Source organism: Pantherophis guttatus, chromosome 2, assembly GCF_059756535.1.
Source record: "Pantherophis guttatus breed Tessera chromosome 2, ASM5975653v1, whole genome shotgun sequence".
Lineage (NCBI taxonomy): Eukaryota > Metazoa > Chordata > Lepidosauria > Squamata > Colubridae > Pantherophis > Pantherophis guttatus.
Window position 1 is genome coordinate 115,687,738 of NC_142064.1, and position 18,966 is coordinate 115,706,703.

The window sequence follows — 18,966 nt, forward strand, 5'->3', positions numbered from 1 at the left end:
TGCCTGATCCAAGGGTACCTGTCTGTCCCAAAGGCTTCCCAAATGGGAGGGTGCACTCCAGTTCACCATATGGGACCTTGGCAATGTTTTCTCAATGCTGGGACCTGCCTTTTGGAACAATCTTCCCCCAATAAATGGTTGGGCCTGAACCTTCTTGCCTTTAGAAAAGCAGCTATGGCCTGGCTCTTTGTCCAGGCCTTTTGGTCACAATGAATAGACTTCCAATTGAAGGAGTTACAGTATAGTTTAGTTCTAGTCATTATTTATTATTTTAATTAGTTTCTAATTTGGTATGTTGCTTTCCACTGTGTTTTGTGTTCATTGTAGAAGATATTTGTATGCCATCTGGAGTCACGCTATTTGATTTGGGTAGCCAACTAAATGCTCTGTATAAATATCTGAACAACATCGGTCAAAATTATTAGACTGTCAAATTGGGGAGTATTTGAAAAACTCAAACTGTTCTTTTCCTTATTCATATCATATTTTATTTCCAGATAGATGAAAAGTATACTGCAATACTGTAAATTTGTAATGCATTGTGTCTTTCACAAGTGGGTGACATTTGATATTTCTAGTTAGGTAGCAAAACATTTTGCTACACACAATGGAAATGTCAAAGCATGGTTGAAATAAACAAATTTATATATATACCCGCAACATAAAGAGAGATGTTGTATATAGGCTTTAATTTATAAAAAGTACCGAAAGCAGGATATAGCCACGCTACTGTTTCTTTCTCTGGCTTTAGAGAAAGCCAGAAATACCAAACACATGTATTTCAATCTCCTAATCAAATGTATTAATTGATATCTGTTATACTAAGTTTTTTTTAATTTATTTTTTTCTCTAACATGTCTTTAGCATATGAACAAATTTCAACCATAGAGCTTTGGTTCTCTATATATTATGGACCACACTTAGACTATTGCAATTCACATTTAGCAACAGACTCCTAATCAGTTTCCAATATGACATAATGGTATTATGTGGTCCTTGATAAAACATTGCAAACACTAATATGGTAAATTTATTTCCAATTTAGCATTATAAAAGATGTATGTAATGAAAATAACCAATTAAACCAATTAGTTTTATATTATTTCACAATATGTTTTGACAAATACTCTTGATAGTTGCCACTATCATAAATTAGCATGTACACACTAAAATACAGAAGGACAAACCTCTTAACTAGCAAATTGCCTGTTGAAATAATGGTCAGGAAAAGGGTTGCATACTCCTGCTCAAAGAGCATGTGGTGAGCATGGCTAGGAGAGTCTTTTGCCCAACATCGGTTTGTGCACCAGCTGTGACCTTTCCTGGATCAGGACTCCCTGCACTCAGTCATCTTTCGTCTGGACTACTGCAATGTGCTTTACATAGGGCTACCCTTGAAATGCATTCAGAAGCTGGAGCTAATGCAGGTGTGGCAGCATGAGCAGTCTTTGGGGCCCCTAAAATGGCCCATGTTCCACCAGTACGCTAGAAGCTGCACTGGCTGCTGGTTTGCTTCCAGGTCAGTTTAAGGGTCAAGGTGTTGGTTATGACCTTTAAAGCCCACCATAGCATGAGTCCAGATTTCTTGATGAACCATCTCATCCTACTAAGAGAGGCCCATCCTGCTAGTGCTAGCAGAAGAGGCCTGCTGTGTATCCCATCTGTCAAGGAACTCTGGCCGGCGGGATCAAGGAGAAATCTCTGCCTTAGCACCAGTCTTCTGGAACATCCTGCCCCCCAGGGTGAGGTTTGTTTCCATCTTCCTGTCCCTCCATAAGAGCTGGCTCTGCCCATTAGCCTAGGGACCCAATAGGGGAGCACCATACTGGAGGTGGCTATTAGATTAATAGCAGACCTCACCTCCCCACTTGCTTATCCTGTTGCCTCCCTGCCCATCTTTTAATTCATATTGCTATACTTATATTATTTCAGGGTTTTACAGTACTTTTATTTACATTTTTTATAATTTTACATTCTGCTTGTGTAAGCTGCCCAGAGTAGCTCCACTGAGAGATGAGCAGCAAATAAATGTAATTGTCAAACGTAATACTACTAAATAAGATATTGAAGAAATCTCTGATATAGGCCATCTAGCCACACTTTGTAGCTTTGATTCTAAAACAAATTCTCTCAGTGGGTCTTTCAATCTACAGTATGGTCCTTTAAATACAGTACATCTATGTTATTTCTTCTGTAATAAGTATTGGGTTTGGGATTTGATTTCTGTGATATTCGAATTTCATTTTATCTAAGATTGGGAGAACTTTGGAAGGACAAACAAATAATGTGCATATTTTCCTGCTTTGCATTTCTTAAAATGAAGCCCCTTTGCATAAGCAAAGGGGAAAGCTACAGTTATACAAAAGAAACCTAACCATTAGAATCACTACTAGGCCATGCCCCTCTCACTAAAGATCTAGTTTGGCTTGCTTTCCTGTTACACGAAGAGCATTGGTCTATAATCAGTGAGATTCGTGTATCTTCAATATTTTGCACAGCACTACATTCTATCCACTTTCCAGGCCTGCCGGATAATCCAGTAATCCCTCCCTCCCCAGTTGGCTTGGCTTTGAGCACCTAATCCTAGTGCAGAGAGTGAGGACAGGCAGTAAGAAGTAGCAAACACTATAAATAACCACATGAGAACATTAAGTTCTATGCTGATGCATGTTATAAAATGAATGCACTGCTGTGACCTCCCAGCCCATTATACACACATGTTCATCCTCCTTGCTTGTCTTTTCTTTCTTATATTTAAACAACCTATCATCCTTCATCTTTTCTACTTTTTCTCTTTCCTAGGGTGGCATAAGACATTTTGAGCAGAAAAAAACATTCTAGCTATCTCACTGTTTTGGAGGGTGCTTTTTGTGCATTTCAATGGAGTGTGGAGCAACCACAAAAAAGAAAAAGGAAATCAGATGGATCTGCTCATAATGACTAGGTTGCCTTTCCTTATCTTTCAGGCTACCCTTGTCTCAAAATTCACAGCTTTGTGTTTGGCTCCATGTTTTAATTCAAAAGCAGGATTCTCCCTAATTAATATAAAGGACCTCTTCAGAATTACATTGTTCTTTGCTTCATATTCATAATTCTTTCTTTGGATAGAGTTGTCACATCTGGAAATTCACCACAACTTTTTAGAGTGAATTTCAGTTACCCATTCACAAGTCAGATAAGAGCGAAAGGAACCAAGGATTATTAAGCATACCTATATATCCAGCCTGATAGCATGGCACCTTTGCATATGTTCTTCCTGGGTAATAAGTTCTTTCTGTTTTCTCCCTACATCACCATCTGTGTTTTGTTTATTGATGTTTCCCAGCTGTTATCAAATGATCTGAGATATAGTACAAGATATGCTGGTTTGATGCCAGTCCCTTACATAACAGTAATGAGTGCTTGTGTAATCTATGGAGTGTGTTTGCAATAAAGAGGTTGGGAAAGAGGTGGATTACATCGAGTGCACCTGCACAATGCTATGGCAGTTTGCCCATCTGTTTGAAGTACCTTCCACCTGGCAAAAAAGTTTATAACATCCTGGATCAGTGCTTATGTAACTAGGAGAGGATTAAGCTAGAATCAAAATCTTGGTTTCACTGGAACCGCACTGCCAAAACAAATATAATCTTGGGCGTGCAAGTAGATACTGAGGATATAAGGCATTTACTGTATACCTCATATCTGTAATTCCATTTTTTGTGTTCTCTTTTGGGTTATATGGACTCAGGTTGGACTCATGCTGTAATACTGCATGACAGAAAACATATTTTCAAGGTTCCAGTGTATTTCACATTCAGATACTGCTTTCGAACAATTTCCAGCACTACAAATAAAAAGATATTGTAAAACTACTCCATTTCATTTACTTATTTATTTTATATGGTTGTCTATCTCAAACAATGATGCTAGGTGGCTCAGAACAATCCAAAACAGGAATAAACAAAAAACCCAATCTTACCACCAGCGCTTAACAGATGTAGTGCACTGAAAAAGCAACAAAAACAAAGTGAGAGTTGCAAACAGATGATGGCATTGCCTGGACTGAATGTGTTATGTCAGGGATGTCAAACTCATTTCATTGAGGGCCACATCAGGGTTGTGTTTGGCCTTGTGGGGAGGAGGCAGGGGGGCGTGGCCAGCTCAATGTCACTGTGGTGGCCCGAGCACTCTGCCAGTGGAAATGAAAACATTTTCACTGGCAGAGGGCTGCAGGAGAGAGTTGCAGTTGAAAATGAAGCTGCGGCCCTCCCGAGCTCTGTTTTTGCTGGCAGAGGCACCGTGGGCCAGTCCTTCACTCTTTCCAGGGTGGCCCTGTGGGCCAGATTTAAACACCCTGCAGGCCAGATCTGGCCCATGGGCCTTGAGTTTGACACCCTGTGTTATGTGCAAGTTAGTGTGACGGTACCATGCTATATCCCATCTGAGTTGAATGAATTCACAATAGAAGCTCCTCCAACCCCCACCCCCAACAAATGGATTACCACCATTCCCCAAGCAGACAGGATATGTAAACTAAAACAAGGATAAGAACGTTTTCTGAGTCACTGACCAACTTTACAATCTGGGAGAGATTTACAATCAGAGAGCCTATTATGGTGCTCTCTGAAAATGGCTGCCATAGATGGAGTTGCACATTCACTATAAGGCTGCTATGTAAAATATTTTAAGATATTGATTTCATAAAAAGCATAAGTAGAGAACTGGATTCCCCACTACACTATACCACAGCACACCCTCTAACCACCTGATGATGCTATCCATTATTACAGGGTACCCCTCTCAGGTGGACATGTTTCCAGACCAAACATGTATTTCCGAACTGCAGGCATTTATAAAGTTTAATTGCTAACGTGTGTGGGATCCATGTAAAGCCCAGTAGCATTATCGAAAATAATCTACACTGGTGTTTTGCTTTGCAGTGGGCTGGCTTCTCATATTTTAAAGGAAAAGAATTTAGTAAATAAAACCAAATAAGGTGAAGCAAAGAACCTGCTGGGCAACAAATGAACAAAGGTGTAACTGAAATTTACAGCGTAGTTCAACAAAGAGATTAAAGAAAAAGATTCAGTCATGTAAGATTTCTGCAATGCATTATGGACCAGCTACCATAAATAACTGTCATTTTAATACACATACATCCCATACTTGTTCCATTTTGTTTGCCTCTTTCATTTCACTTTGCTTCCATCAGTGCTAGTTTCCTAGAAGGTGTGAGTAAATTATTACCTAGTAGGAAGCTGCCAGAAACCACAGAGTGGAAGAGGGGATGGAAGAATACAAAAGGACTGACGGTAGGAAAGTAAATACACAGAAGAGAATCAGTGGAAAACTGGTTGATTACATCCATACATTCCTACAGGATCAAGCCTTGATGCACTTAATTTTTCAGAAAATATAATAATAGTAATAGTAGCCATAATGTTGGATTTTTTAAAATGCTTAAATGCATTTTCAGTGATTCCAAATTAATCTCAATATTCAATTAAATTGACACCCCAAGTATTATGCATTCTTTGCTCACCATTAGGGAAGGCAACTGAAACAGTGTGCAATTCTACTTAGAATTACTAAAATACACACAGGAATGCATTTTTAATTTTTACATGCGAGTCTCTCAAGGGCTAATTCAATTCAAAATAAAATCACAGAAAGTATCTCAAGAATTATAGTCTTTGGATACCTGCCAGTATTTCATTACTCTGTTTCATTTGGGCTCACTTGATTCCTATTCCAAAAGATGAATGCAAGTTGCTTAGTGATGCTAAGTGATACATCACTTAGAGCAAGGGTGCCAAACTTGATCACGTCATTAAAATTGTGGTTGTAAGAGGGTTTCCATTACAGGACTGAAACATACATAGAGGAAGACATATCTTCAATCTGTGGTATGTCCACACATACTTTGTTGACTACATTTGCACTATTCAGGTGACCCTGAGGACACATAAACCTCCAAGTGTGTCAATGACTCTAAAAGGATGCACATGATCAGCTGTCTGTAAGAAATATAAATCCTCCCATTCCCCACTATCCAGTCAGAGCTGAAAAAGCTTCTGGGATGAGAAGTGAAACGTCTTCAAAGAAAAACCAGGAAGTCCCGTTGTCTCTTGAAAAAAACACCTTTGGGACAACCGTGACCTCTGACTGAGAATTGCCATAGACCTGAAAATGACTCAATGACACATAATCAGCCATTCCAGATTGCATCCTCCTTTTATGTTTGACAAACTTTTACTGATTTTTAAAATACGTTATCCCTCTTTGCAGCAATATAGTGTCTAAGGCCATATAAAACTTTGGACATTAGAGGAGCAAAAATTCCAATATAAATGCAGATGCAGACTTGTGAAACAAGGAGGGGTAGAAGGTGTAGGGGTTTGCAATACAGTAGTTCATGGATCACCAGATAGTTCCTATAGATTCCCGAGGGTTTCTGCTCCGTTATGGTGGTGTTTTAAAAACCAAATAGCATTCTAAATAAAGATCCTTTGACCCCTGTGAACGGGGAGGGGAGGGGGAAAACCCGAACTGGATGCTTTGAAAGATACTCCTCAGATGCTGGAGGAGGCACCTGCTTGCTGCTTTGCTGTGTTTGTGGACTGCGCGCGCCTGTTGTCCTCCTGGGGCTCTAGCAAAAACCGAAGCGGTTGAAGTCGGCCGACGGGACGGAGCGAAAGGTCCCTTCGGGGCAGCCAGAGGCGGTAAGGCAGCCCTGGGTGAAATATTACCTGAGCCGCTGGCCTGGATCGGCGGCTCTGCTCCTACTCGCTCTTTCTTCCCTCTGGCCGGGTGCCGGAGTTAACTCGGGTAAGGCGGCGTCCTCGGCTGAACTCAGTTCGGCGAGGGCGTCTCTCATGCGCTGGGGAGGCGCCTATGGCAGATGCGAATTGTCGCTGCGGCCCCTCTTGTCCAGACTGCGGAGCGGACGTCCTCCAGCCAAGCGAGGTGACGCCGCCGGGGCGGAAGGGAGACGCGGGCCTGGCCGCAGCAGCCTTTGGGTGGGCTTCTCTCGGGGGCCAAAAGCAGGTTGATTGAGCCAAAAGTCTCGTGGTTTTTATTTTGCTTACAAGTTTGTATTGGGGGGGAGGGTGGTATTAGTTTCAAATATCGCGTCCATTAGGGCACCGCAAAGTGATGCGTTAGACTTGTCTGTGGCTCTCCTGTTCGAGCCCAGCTCTTCCTGCTCCAGAGACTCTCAGCCTTGGGAGGGGAGGGTTCTACTCCGTCTCTCGGTTACTCGAAGGACCCGTAGTTACGAACAATGACACGTTCGTGTAAGGAGATCGTGCAGGATATAGGTCGCTCCTGTTGAGAACTGGGTCAACAAATCCCTCCCTGCGCTTAATTACAGAGAAGACTTTCCCAAGGGCGAGCGGCGTTGCTCTGCTCCTTTGTTCGTATGTTTGTGATCGCCTTCCTCTTTGCCCCATTTCATTCTGTCCACCCGCCGCCCTCTTTTCCTCCCGGTGTCCCTTCGCCGCCTCCCTGCCTTGTACGGAAGCGCCCACTAACCCGTTACTAGCTCTAGGGAGAACGCAAGGGAAAACACTCCCCCCCCCACCCCCTTTTCACCATAAGGCCTGCCCGCTCCTTCGGGTTTCTCCTCAGCGATCTGCCGAGGGAACAAAGAAAGAGAAGCACCATCTTCCCCACCCCCCAGCTCCCGACCTGGACATGCATTTCTGGATCTCTTTCCATTCAAGGCTTGGAATCCCCTATCTTATTAGGGACGGGAGGTGCCTCTGAGCATGTGCAGAACATGCTTCCCTTGGACTTTTGAATGGCTAAGCAAAGTTTTCTCCCATCTGTCACTTGGAATAAGAGGATTTTGCAGAATTGGAAGATAAACTGGATGTGAACAAGTTTGAACTTACCTGGTTATTTACTTCTTTTTTAAAAAAATTAAGGGATGAAGTATATGATTTAAACAATGTCAAATTATTTTAATAATATGAATGTTGATATGCTTATATAGTATGCTTATATAGTACTTTGATATGCACATGTGTGTGGAATATTGTAACAACAAACTGCCCAAGTGATGATATAAAGCCAGGAAGGGGGAGGGAAGGCAAATGCACAAAAATCTGCAAATTACATGTCACATAGATTACAAATAATTTATCAGTTAATAATTGTAATATGTTAACAGCCCATTGTGTTTGTTGAAACCTGAGATTGCCTGAAATTTTTTGATGAATTGAATGAGAAGTTCCTAAATTAACTTTAAAATCTTACATTAGTCTAGCGCTCTAGCCACTCTAAGTATCTGAAAAAGGTACTACCAGGCTTCTGATATTTTTTCTTGTCATCATAAACTAATACAGTTGTTCTTGTACAATATCCACAAGTGGTGATAAGAGTGTAAATGTTAAGAAATACTACAGAAACAGTGTATGGTTTAATGCGGTAGTGTTGTGCATATAAAATCCCCCGGATTGATCGAAAACATATATTTTTTGTGGAGTTCACTTAACTAGATGCAGTTCTACCTACTCAAACCTCTATTGGAAGCCAACACTCTGTAGCCACTCCATTTGTTCTCAATGGAAGATCTACCTTGGAGGAGACAGAAGTATGCTGTATTTCTCTGAAATTATTCTGAAACATTGGACCTAGTGCAGAACTTGACTCTTTAAGTACAGAGCATGTACAGAATCCATGCTGCTGCTATGGTTATAGATGTTGTTAGAGCAGATGTTAGAAAAGATCTTTGGGTAATCCAGTAGAAGTATTTCATATTCCTCGTTTTCCTAAATGATAGATAGGTCATCCTTTTAGAGCTGAACATATTGTTGGCTCTACAATATATGTTTTCAGAATAAGACATAGCTATCTTAAAACGTTGCTTCAAGAGTCGCAACTCAGGTAGCCTGATAATGAAGGCTCCCCCCCTTTTTTCCTCCCTAAGGCTCAAAAATGCCTCTCTTAACAGATTTCCATCTAGTCAGGTTACTGGTCTCAGCCATACCCTGCAGAAATTGCTGCCTATGACCCAGATTCCACTGGGGTGAGGTAAGTGTAAGTCAACGAACAGTTCATGAAGAATCAATGTTCACAAGAGGACTATGAAGTTCTCCTCCTATCATGTACTCATTAGGCCTTTTCCCTCTTGCACCCAACCATGACCCAAATGTGCCCCACCAATTACTATTTCCTCATGATGTCACCTTCATCTCATTCCAAACCCATACTTACGGCAGGTCAAATTTGTTTTTGGCTGCTCTTGTTTTAAAGTAGCATTTCCCTTTCTAAGCTGACCAGATGTATTTTGGCTGTGGGTGAAAACTACTTCAAGTATTTGCTTGGGAACACAATAAATTTGCCTTGAGGAAATGGGATCAGGTTACTGTACTGTCTTCTTTAAGTTAATGCAGGCCCTTCTGCTTTGAGAACCAGGTGCTGTTTTCTAAGGCCATTCTGCTCTGAGCAATAGGACAGTCCAATTCTTGCACATATGGCTCTCTCCCAGTATTCACCTGGTCCCTAAACTGACCCCCCTCAGCATGAGAACAATGCTGGGGAATCCATAAGTTGCAAACCTTCCTGAAGCAGACTAGAGGTAGCCAGTGGTAGCAGTGGTTTTTCTGTTTGTGTTAGTACTTTTTCAGTAAAAGAACTGGTAAATATTACTGTAATTCAGCCGTGATGAAACCCCCCCCTCCTTTGGTTAACAATTTATAGCATCATCTAGCCATTGCAGATTTGTCTACATTAGCATGTAATCACCATAGCAATCATTGAATGAAGCTATAAATCACTTGCATGGATAGCTATATGTGGAGCATCTTGCAGCCCATCATAGCTATAAATGTACGCTCTCTAGATCTGCCAGTTCAAGGCCTTGTGGTTAAGTATTTCAACTCTGCCAAGTGAAACAGCCCATGAGAGAAGTAAATAACATTAGGGATGGCGGTGGGAGGGCAAAGTTGTGGCTTTTCTGGTGATTTTGTTAACTGAATTGAGTTTTTGCCCAGGTTCCTTTGATAGGATAGCATGTCTAGACCTGTCCTTGGCCAGGATGTTCCAGATGAACTGGGTAATAGGGGAGCTGTGGCTGGGAGAGGTGGTAGCATGTCCTAGTTACAACAGAGCCTGGAATGCAGAATAAGGAAAAAAACTGTTTTACTCTTTTCTAAAAGCCAGGAGAAGGGCTGAAGATAAACATTTCTACTTGCTGTTGGAACCTGGGCTGATTGTAAACAGTAGAATCCATAGTGACATTGTTCCCTGTTTTTGTCACTTATTTTTCTAGTGTGGTTTATATATACTGTATCTCAAGTGCCACTGTGGTGTGCAGTGCTGAAGAACCCATCCTTTATTCATGAATTAAATTTTATTTATCTGATCATAGCTTTAATGTGATGTTGCACAATAATTGTATTACAGCTATTGTATGAATTTTGTTTTTGTTTCTTATTGAAGAATCCTTTCTTTTTTTAAAAAAAAAAATCCCCACCATGGATAGCTTAAAAAAAAATCACATTGTCAGTAGGTAGCCTTCAGCCAATCAAATGTATTTTGCATAGTGTATATCCGTGATGGTGAACCTATGGCATGTGTGCCACAGGTGGCACGCAGAGCCCTCTCTGTGGGCACACGAGCCGTCGCCCCAGCTCGGCTCCACTGTGCATATGTGCGCACCTCCTGCCTACACCAGCTGATTTTTGGGTTTCTGCCGTGCATGCGTAGGACAAATGCGGGAGACACGCGCATGTGGGGGGGGTGGAGGGAGTGCAAGGGGGGTCGCGTGCACATGCGTGGGTGGGCGGGGTGTGTACGGGGGGGTCGCATGCATTGCATTATGGGTTATAACTAGGCCCAAAACAGGGTGCCAGGAGGTCCAGCGCCCCCCTGCAGCCCATTTTTGCTCCTGCTAGGCCCAAAACAGGGCGTGGGGGTCACGTGGGGGTCACGTGCACATGCACAGGGGGGAGTGCAGAGGTTACGCATGCATGCGCAGGGGGCGGGGAACGCATGGGGGCCCACGCATTGCATTATGGGTGTGGGCGCTTTCGGCATGTGACAACAAAAAGGTTAGCCATCACTGATGTATATTGTAGAAGATAAAATTATTTGAATTTATAACAAAATAAAATGTAAGTATTTAAGGCAAGTGTATGCATTGCTACCCTGTTTCCCCAAAAATAAGCCCAATCAGGCTTTTGAGCGCATGGCAATAAGGCCAAGCGCTTATTTCAGGGTTCAAAAAAATATAAGTCAGGGTCTTATTTTCAGGGAAACACAATAGTCAATTACTCTGAGAAATGGTTTTAGAGCGTTATCCTACTTCTACAAAGTCCAACTTTTGCTTTCATAGAGGGTCACAAGGAATACCATTACTTGCACTATTTTGATCTTTGTAGATACAGTATAGACACATCATAGCAACTGAATATTTTTTCCAAGGCCTTCATGGCTGCTCTACCAAAAGCAACTTGTTATATATTTCTTGGCTGATTTGCTCCAATTTTAAAATTATACCCATCTTCTTTCAATCCAGCTTGAAGTCAGTGTTGGCTATGAAGAACTAATTGGAGTAGCAGAAATGGATAGGTTGTTCCACTGCTTCATTTTGGTTTCTTAAGACATACAGTCCAACTACATTTTCCTTAATATTTCCAAGCTTGCCATTCCAGTCCCCAATTCCCAATCACAAGCAGCACAACTTGCCAGCAGCCTTGTCAATTTCAAATTTAACTTGATCAACCTCCTCTTCTTTTGTATCAGTGATCACAAATTTGTATCAAGAGCACAAATGTGGATGATCGTCACATTAAAAGGTTGTTCACAAAAATTTAATAAATATTATTCAATCACTGACTACCAGTATATTGTAGCCAAGTACTGTTCTTGCTGTGCCCTTCCTAACTAGAAAAGCAACTCCAGTCCTTCATTGTTTTTCACATTCTAAGTAATAAGCAGTGTGATCTTCTGATTAAAGTGTCTAATCCTGGCCCATTTCAATTCTCTGATGCCCAACATGTTAATATATGTAATTTTATTTCATATTTCGGTTTTCATCTGTTAATGCTTCTTGCATTCCATGTTCCTACTGTAATCCTGTTTTTTGCAGCTTTGGATTTTCTTTTCCAAAGAAAAGAAGGCAAGATCAGCAATTAGATATCCCAAAGATTTTAATCTAGTCAATTTCATAAATACTGTATCATTAGTACTCCAAAAATCCTCAGCTGTTAAGTGCCATCTGACTTGAAGGGTCCATTATTCAGCACTGTGCCATCAAATGTTTAATATTTTCTGTCTGTATGGTTTTCTTGGTAAAAGTGCAAGTGGTTGACCATTGCCTTCTCCCACACAGCATGAACTGATGCTTTCTCTGTGGTCACTGAAGTGATCATTCGCCTCCAGCTTTTTCCTGTATCACTGGTACTCAGTTTAGGTGTCTGCTTTACCTGTATAGCTGGGGTAACCTTCATGCCTTGGGTGGGAATATATACCCTGGGCATATATTGACATTCTCATCCCTCCCAGGAGCCTCCCTCCCGAACCTTCCCATGAGACAGCACAGTGGTAGTGCCCATCTGTAGATGAGTCATAAATAGTATGTTATCTCATTAGATGACTATTTTGAGGATAAATGAATATGCAGTTAAAAGCATCTTAGGAATGACTAATAAACGTTAACATTTTAAAGATTGTCTCTCTGCCTTCTAGATATATGGAGACATAGCAATCTTCTAGAAACCTCATATTTTGCTGTGATTCTGTGTGCAGTTAATTTAATGTGGCTAATAGGAATGTATGTTATGGGACTGCATCTTTCTGTAGTGAGTAGTGATATCAAACCTTATCAAAGCAGCCACCAGAGAACCACAAATAGTTAGGGTTTTCTAAATCTCCTCTATTAAGTGGTCTTACCACTGAGGCCTTGAAGCTGTGGGAGCATCCATATACCCAAGATTCAGAACTATAAAGATCTCTAACCACTTGGCCACTAAACAGCAGGCTGAGTATATGCATGTCCTTCTCTTTGACCTTGCTAGCCCTCCCCAAGTGGGTACACTGAGGAAATCCAGCTGTAACATGCTCTGATTTGCTTTCCTTCTTTCCATCTTGCAGACTTTGGGGAGATGGATCTGCCTTTGGAGGAACCTCCAACCCAGCCTCCATCAGAACCACTATCAGCACCTCCAAATTCTATGCCAGTGTGTGAGCTCCAGACTGCTGTGTCTTGTTTTGCAGAGGAGACTGTTTCATTCCTCTCTGTCAATAGCTTGTTAAGCCAGTCTCTGCTCAGGGCAGCTGGCAGCCTGGGGGCACAGCAGAAAGAGCAAGGGGTGCCGTCAGCCATGGCCCGGCGCAAGCGTGAATTCACTCCAGATGCGAAGAAGGATGATGGCTACTGGGACAAGAGGAAGAAGAACAATGAAGCAGCCAAACGCTCTCGAGAGAAACGGCGGGTCAGTGATTTAGCCCTGGAGGGACGAGTTTTGGCCCTGCTGGAGGAAAATGCCCGCCTGAAGGCAGAACTCCTAGCCCTCAAGTTTCGCTTTGGCTTGATCCGGGATCCAGTAGAAGCTCCTCAACCAGCACTTACACTGGCCAGTGAACTCCATCGGTCAGCCACTCTACCCCAGCACTTCCCAGTGGCTCCTGAACTACCCCGCTACCCTTGCACCTTCCACCCAGAGCCAGCTACCAGCTCTGAGGACTCTGGCTTTTCCACCCCAGGAAGCTCCAACCTGGGAAGTCCTGTCTTTTTCGAGGAACGTGACAGGTCAGAGGAAGGAATTATGTATGAGAGGCATTGCCTAGTACCCGATGCTTCAGCTGATGGAGCTGATCTAGGCCGTGTTGGCCGTTACGACTCTGGGGAGAGCATCAAAGGTCTTCCCCACAAGTTGCGCTTCAAAATGGCAGTAGGGTCAGAGGAGATAGCTGGAGAACAATCTGGACATTGCCCACCTTCTCCACCAGGAGGAACATGGAGGGGGCTGGTGACACGAAAAGAGCAGCCAAGCTCAGGGTGTTCTGTAGGTACCCTGGCAGTTGAGAGTAATTGTGAAACAGAAGTCTCCGGGGGCCCTCAAGAACCTGAGTACCAGGCAGAGAACCGTTCCCTACAATGTCAGCTGGCCTCACTTTCAGCTGAAGTAGCCCAGCTGAAAAAACTGTTCTCTGAACAAATCCTCATCAAGATGAATTGAAGTGGGGGGACAAAGATGGAAGAGGGTCACTTTTCTTTCCTTCTTTCTTAGGGCTACCAAATATTGGCTGCAAAAATTGAATTACCACTAGATGGTAGGAAAGAGCTAACTTTTTATCCATTCCTTTCCTGCCATATGAAGTAGTCAACAATTGTGCAGCCCAAATCTTGTATCCTTACCAGATTTTTCCTCCTTACCCCATCTTCCAGTGCTTCATATATTTACATTTGCATACATTTAGCCCTGGGAGTTTACTTTTGTTGTAAAGATTTGTATTAAGGAAAGCCCCTCCACCTTTTAACTGTGTGCTCTTTCTTGCTCTTTCCACATTCTACATTGATTTCTGGTACATGTAGTTAAGGGAGGCTATCTAGAATGGGAATGCTTGGTTCAGTTTTGGTGGGGTGAATGGGGCACAGCTACTGCTGGCATCCTGGAGAGAAAGACTGGTGCAGCTCTGCAGTTTGTTGGCCTTTGGGAACTGTCCTGTTTGTTATACCTAAGAAAGATGACACTAATCCAGATGAGCTTCAGTTAGGTAAATCTGTCCTTAAAAAGCAGGCATTGCCTGGATCAGGCCAAGGCTTCAGCAGCTACCCAGATGCATTTTGGATGCTAGAAATGTGGATCTGAGGGCAAAAGCTCTTCCTCATTGATCTGTATATGTTGTGCATGGTCCATAAGACGAGTAATAGTTTGATCAGGGCTATGTTAAATGGACTGCAAAACTCTGAATGACCAGTGGGTGGCAGCAGAGAACCATTTACTGATGGCCTTGAATTTTGTATCCTACATCTGGTTTGTTTATTAGTGTCAGAAGTGTCACCATTAAAATAAGGCATACTATACAACATAAAATATAAAATATAAAATACAAGATCAAAGTATGTACAATTTAAATAGTTCTTGCCCAGAAACTAGTAACATTCGTTTTGTCATGCTGCCATGAGGTCCTCAATTGTGCATTGATCAGGATACTAAGGACAGATATACAAATGTGTTGCTGTCTGCATGTCATCACAGTTGCGAAGGAGCCTCCCCAAAGAATGTGTGTCCCTGGGCAACATCTTATAGCTGGCTAATCCTCTCGATCCAGAAGCATCTGAAAGGTAGTGGTGAGGTGCTAGACCTGGTAACCTTAAGTACAATTTTCCATGACGCTAGGTATGTACTATATTCCTTTAAGAGTTACATTAGTGGCTATTGTGATCTGGACTTCTGGGAAATAATCATTAGAAAATTGTTTCTGAGCCCAAGTAGATTTCAGGCTGCCTTATGTAGCTTCTTTCTCCCCATTTGGTTTGTCTAGGTAGACACTTGAAGTAGATCATGATGAACATTCAGGTAGTCCTCAATTTATAACCATTTGTTTAGCGACTGTTTGAAGTTACAACAGTACCACTGGTCCTCGCACTTACAACAGTTGCAGCATCTCCCAATCATGTCATCAAAATTCAGGCACCCTTAGCAACCGGCATCTGATAAGAAAAATCAATGGGAGATGCCAGATTTGGATAACAAATGTGTGATTCACTTAACAACTTCAGTAATTCAATTCACTTATTAATCATGACAAAAAAATTGTAAAATTGTGCATAACTGACTTAACAACCACCTTGCTTAGCAATGGAAATTCTAGTCTAAGAATGGCTGTAAATCAAGAACTACCTCTACATCAGCTGTAAAGATGGGTGAACCCAGAAAAATTAGCAAATTGGTTTAGAACAAAGTCTCTGGATTTCTCATTACTTTTCCCAGTACTTTAGATGTGCCTGGAAACTGACTCTGAGGTTTGAGACTGTGCTAAAAGTACTCTGCACATGCTCCAACATGTTCTTTATTCATATTTTATCTGTTTCAGTGTAAAAATTTGACATTGCAAGTATTCGTTGAAGAACTGTTATCTGATTAGTCATCTGTTTTTGAAGTTTGTTGTTTCAGTGATTTAATAAACGCTTGAATTACTGTATCCTCAACATGTATTCCTTTTTGAGATATGAGTACCATACTGTGCTTTAGTAAATATTTTCAGTTGTCAGCACAGTGCTAACATTTTTCTAACTTTCCCATCACTTCCTCCATCATTTTTCTCCTACAGAATAATCTTGAATGGTGAAAAGATGAATGAAACCCTAATAGCTTCTGACTGTAGTACTAGAAATCTTCTGTCTGGAAGAATGAAAAATATGCCTTCATATAATTTATTGTGATGATGCCTCTGTTTAAAATCCTATTTTAGATTTTACCATAATGGAAAGAGGCAAGTCTCCCTCCCACCCAATTTCATCTGGAAAGTGTATAGGTCTATCACACACAGAGACACAATTAAATGTGTCCACTGGCAACACTGTAATGCAGCATATAACAAATCATCAAGCTGTATGACCTACTTTCTGTTCTATGAAGAGGCACCCATTATTTCTGAAATATAGTCTACAAATCCAACTAAGCCTTCTACAACTAGGTTTTTTTCTGCAAGATTAAAATGTAGTTCCCATATTAGCGAGGGATCGTAGGAATTGAAGTCTTCTGGACTGAAGACTAGTCTTAACTGCTTAAAATGAGCCTTCTATCATTTTGTACAGAGCTGTAATCTGAAATCAGATCTCTCTTTTTCTTATTGCATAATTTTTGCAGAGGTGAAAGAACCAGAATTGTTTGCTTTCCCATGAAAATTACTACATATAGAAAGACAAACTTATGCAATAAAGTTTGAATGTCTGTATCCTAGCTATAAAAACTAGAAGCAACTTCTTAATTTAAATTTACTTTCACTGTTTGGAGTAAAATATTTCTTTGGAAGGATAAGATCTATTGCTTATTAATAATAGACATGAGAATTTTGATAGTTTTCAAAAACTTTCCTGAAGTGGGCGTCAGAATATGCCCACTTGGTTGCTTCTTTCACTGACTTCTTACCCACCCATTGGGAACAGAATCAACCATATATGCCTCCCAGGATGCAATAATCTCCAGATGTGCAAGTCCAAGCATGATGGGCATTGTGGTCTGAAACTTCTGGAGATTTTGGGGCCAGAAAGCCTGCATGCCGTTTGGCTTATTTTTGTGCATACTTCTTCCATTTTTTCAGTCGTGTCCACTTGAAGTTAATTTTGCACTGTCCTGTTATAACCCGGGAAATACCAGGCCCCCTGTATTACACAGCCATAATAAAGAAGAGTGTCTGCAGGACAGGGTAAAAAAAGTCAAGAAGCCATGACAATGTGATGGAAGCTCTGGTTTTTTATGATTGATTTTGATCACACCATTGTGGTTTTCATCTTGACTTTTTTGCTATAGAAAAAAAATTAAACATGATTCAAATATAATAGATAAAACCACAAACAAAATGTTGTACCAGGTGCCACTTGTTTCGATGATCCTCGTTTCTGTAACCAATTGCAATAAAGCCATTGCCTTACACCTTCAACACATAACTTGAGAGGTGTATGTATAAATAAAGTAAAAATAAAGTTAAACTTTCTGCTGATGTGGAAGAAGAAAACAGAGGACTACAAAGCAATTTTTAATGTAGTGGCTTCTGACAATAAATATGCTGTCCAAGCTGTGAGAGTTTAAAATTTCAGGAGCACTTTGTTCCTGGAAGCAAAGGAGTTACTCCAGTATTTTTCATGTTTTAGCATGCTGGCTGGGGAATTCTGGGAATTGAATCCCACACATCTTAAAGTTGCCAAAATTGAGAAACATTGACACACTCATTGCAGAATCATTTAAAAGGAACCAGATTGATTTGACTTGACTCTTTTGCCTTAACTATTGGCTGTTCCCCTCTCAGTTACACTTACTGTCTCTGTACCTTTTCAGACTTCCTTTTGCATTCTTTGCTCCCAAAGTCTGTATTGTACCAGCTTGACTTGTGCCAAGGTCAGGGCTGCCTCATGGAATCATGGCAGAGCTGCCCTTAGGACTAGGCAGGTGATGGATAAGGAGAAGGAAGCAGTGAAGAGGTGATGGAGGATACAGCTACCTGGAGCCCACCTTGCCAAAGCTTCCAATTTATCCAACAGTTCCAGGAGCAAAAGTCCTCCAACCAGCCCAAATCCTGAGATTGCAGTTAGCTGAGGTTGCTGACTCCTCTCTATTGACTTTTGCTTTGATTCTCACCAAAGGAGAGTGAGCAAGCAGTTTTTTCCATGAAGGGCATGATGGGTGGGGCTGAAAGAAGCCATGCACAGAGCCAGAGGCAAAAGTGGGTGGAGAGATCCGCCCAATCTCTCTCAAAATCTGTTTACTGACATTAAATAATAGGAATATAGATGCAGAAAACTATTGACTTTTTCCTGGCCTCTTGTGGTCATCCAGATTTTTGTAGCCCAGATCTGGTGGTCCTATGTTTAGCATAGCTAAACAGATCCCCTGCCTGAGGGTAGTAGTGGTGGAAGGCAAAAATTAAGCCAAGGGCCACATGATATTAGTCAAAAGTCCATTGATTCTCCATCCTTGCTGCTTTATCATGTTAAATCCATAGTGGAAATCTACAGTATGTGTTTTCCCATATGTCCCCGCCCTTAATCCTCTTTTTTTCTCATGGCAGTCATGTTTTCAATTTTACTAAAAGCCAGAAAGGAAGTAGATTGTTCCTGAACGGTAGATAAGACCAGCATGTCTCCAGAGTAGGCTGGGGAGCCTTGCAAGGAGGAGAGAGGGTCAGCAGAGAGACATTGGGAAAGTACTAAATGGGGACTACCCACCATGGTGCAGGATGGTGTGAGATGCAGCCAAGGGCACTCACCCAAAGATGGGACTGGATGAGGCCACCCAGCTGGTCAAGGAT

At 41.7% G+C, this 18,966-nt stretch overlaps 1 protein-coding gene across 11 annotated transcripts in view; it reads left to right on the plus strand.

Annotated features, from left to right (window-relative positions):
* Window positions 1–16,140, plus strand: part of LOC117675582 (uncharacterized) — an 18,047-nt gene extending 1,907 nt beyond the window's left edge. For 3 of the 11 annotated variants that reach the window (XM_034434373.2, XM_034434379.2, XM_034434378.3), the window contains exon 2: window positions 13,084–16,140. In XM_034434373.2, the coding sequence (XP_034290264.2) occupies window positions 13,095–14,171 (1,077 nt within the window). In that variant the 5' untranslated portion in view covers window positions 13,084–13,094 and the 3' untranslated portion in view covers window positions 14,172–16,140. Of the gene's footprint in view, window positions 1–6,575; window positions 6,705–6,785; window positions 9,019–13,083 lie in introns of those variants that run through there. The other 8 variants (XM_034434377.2, XM_034434368.2, XM_034434369.2 and 5 more) reach the window with 8 other exon arrangements.
* The last annotated feature ends 2,826 nt before the right edge of the window (window positions 16,141–18,966 follow it).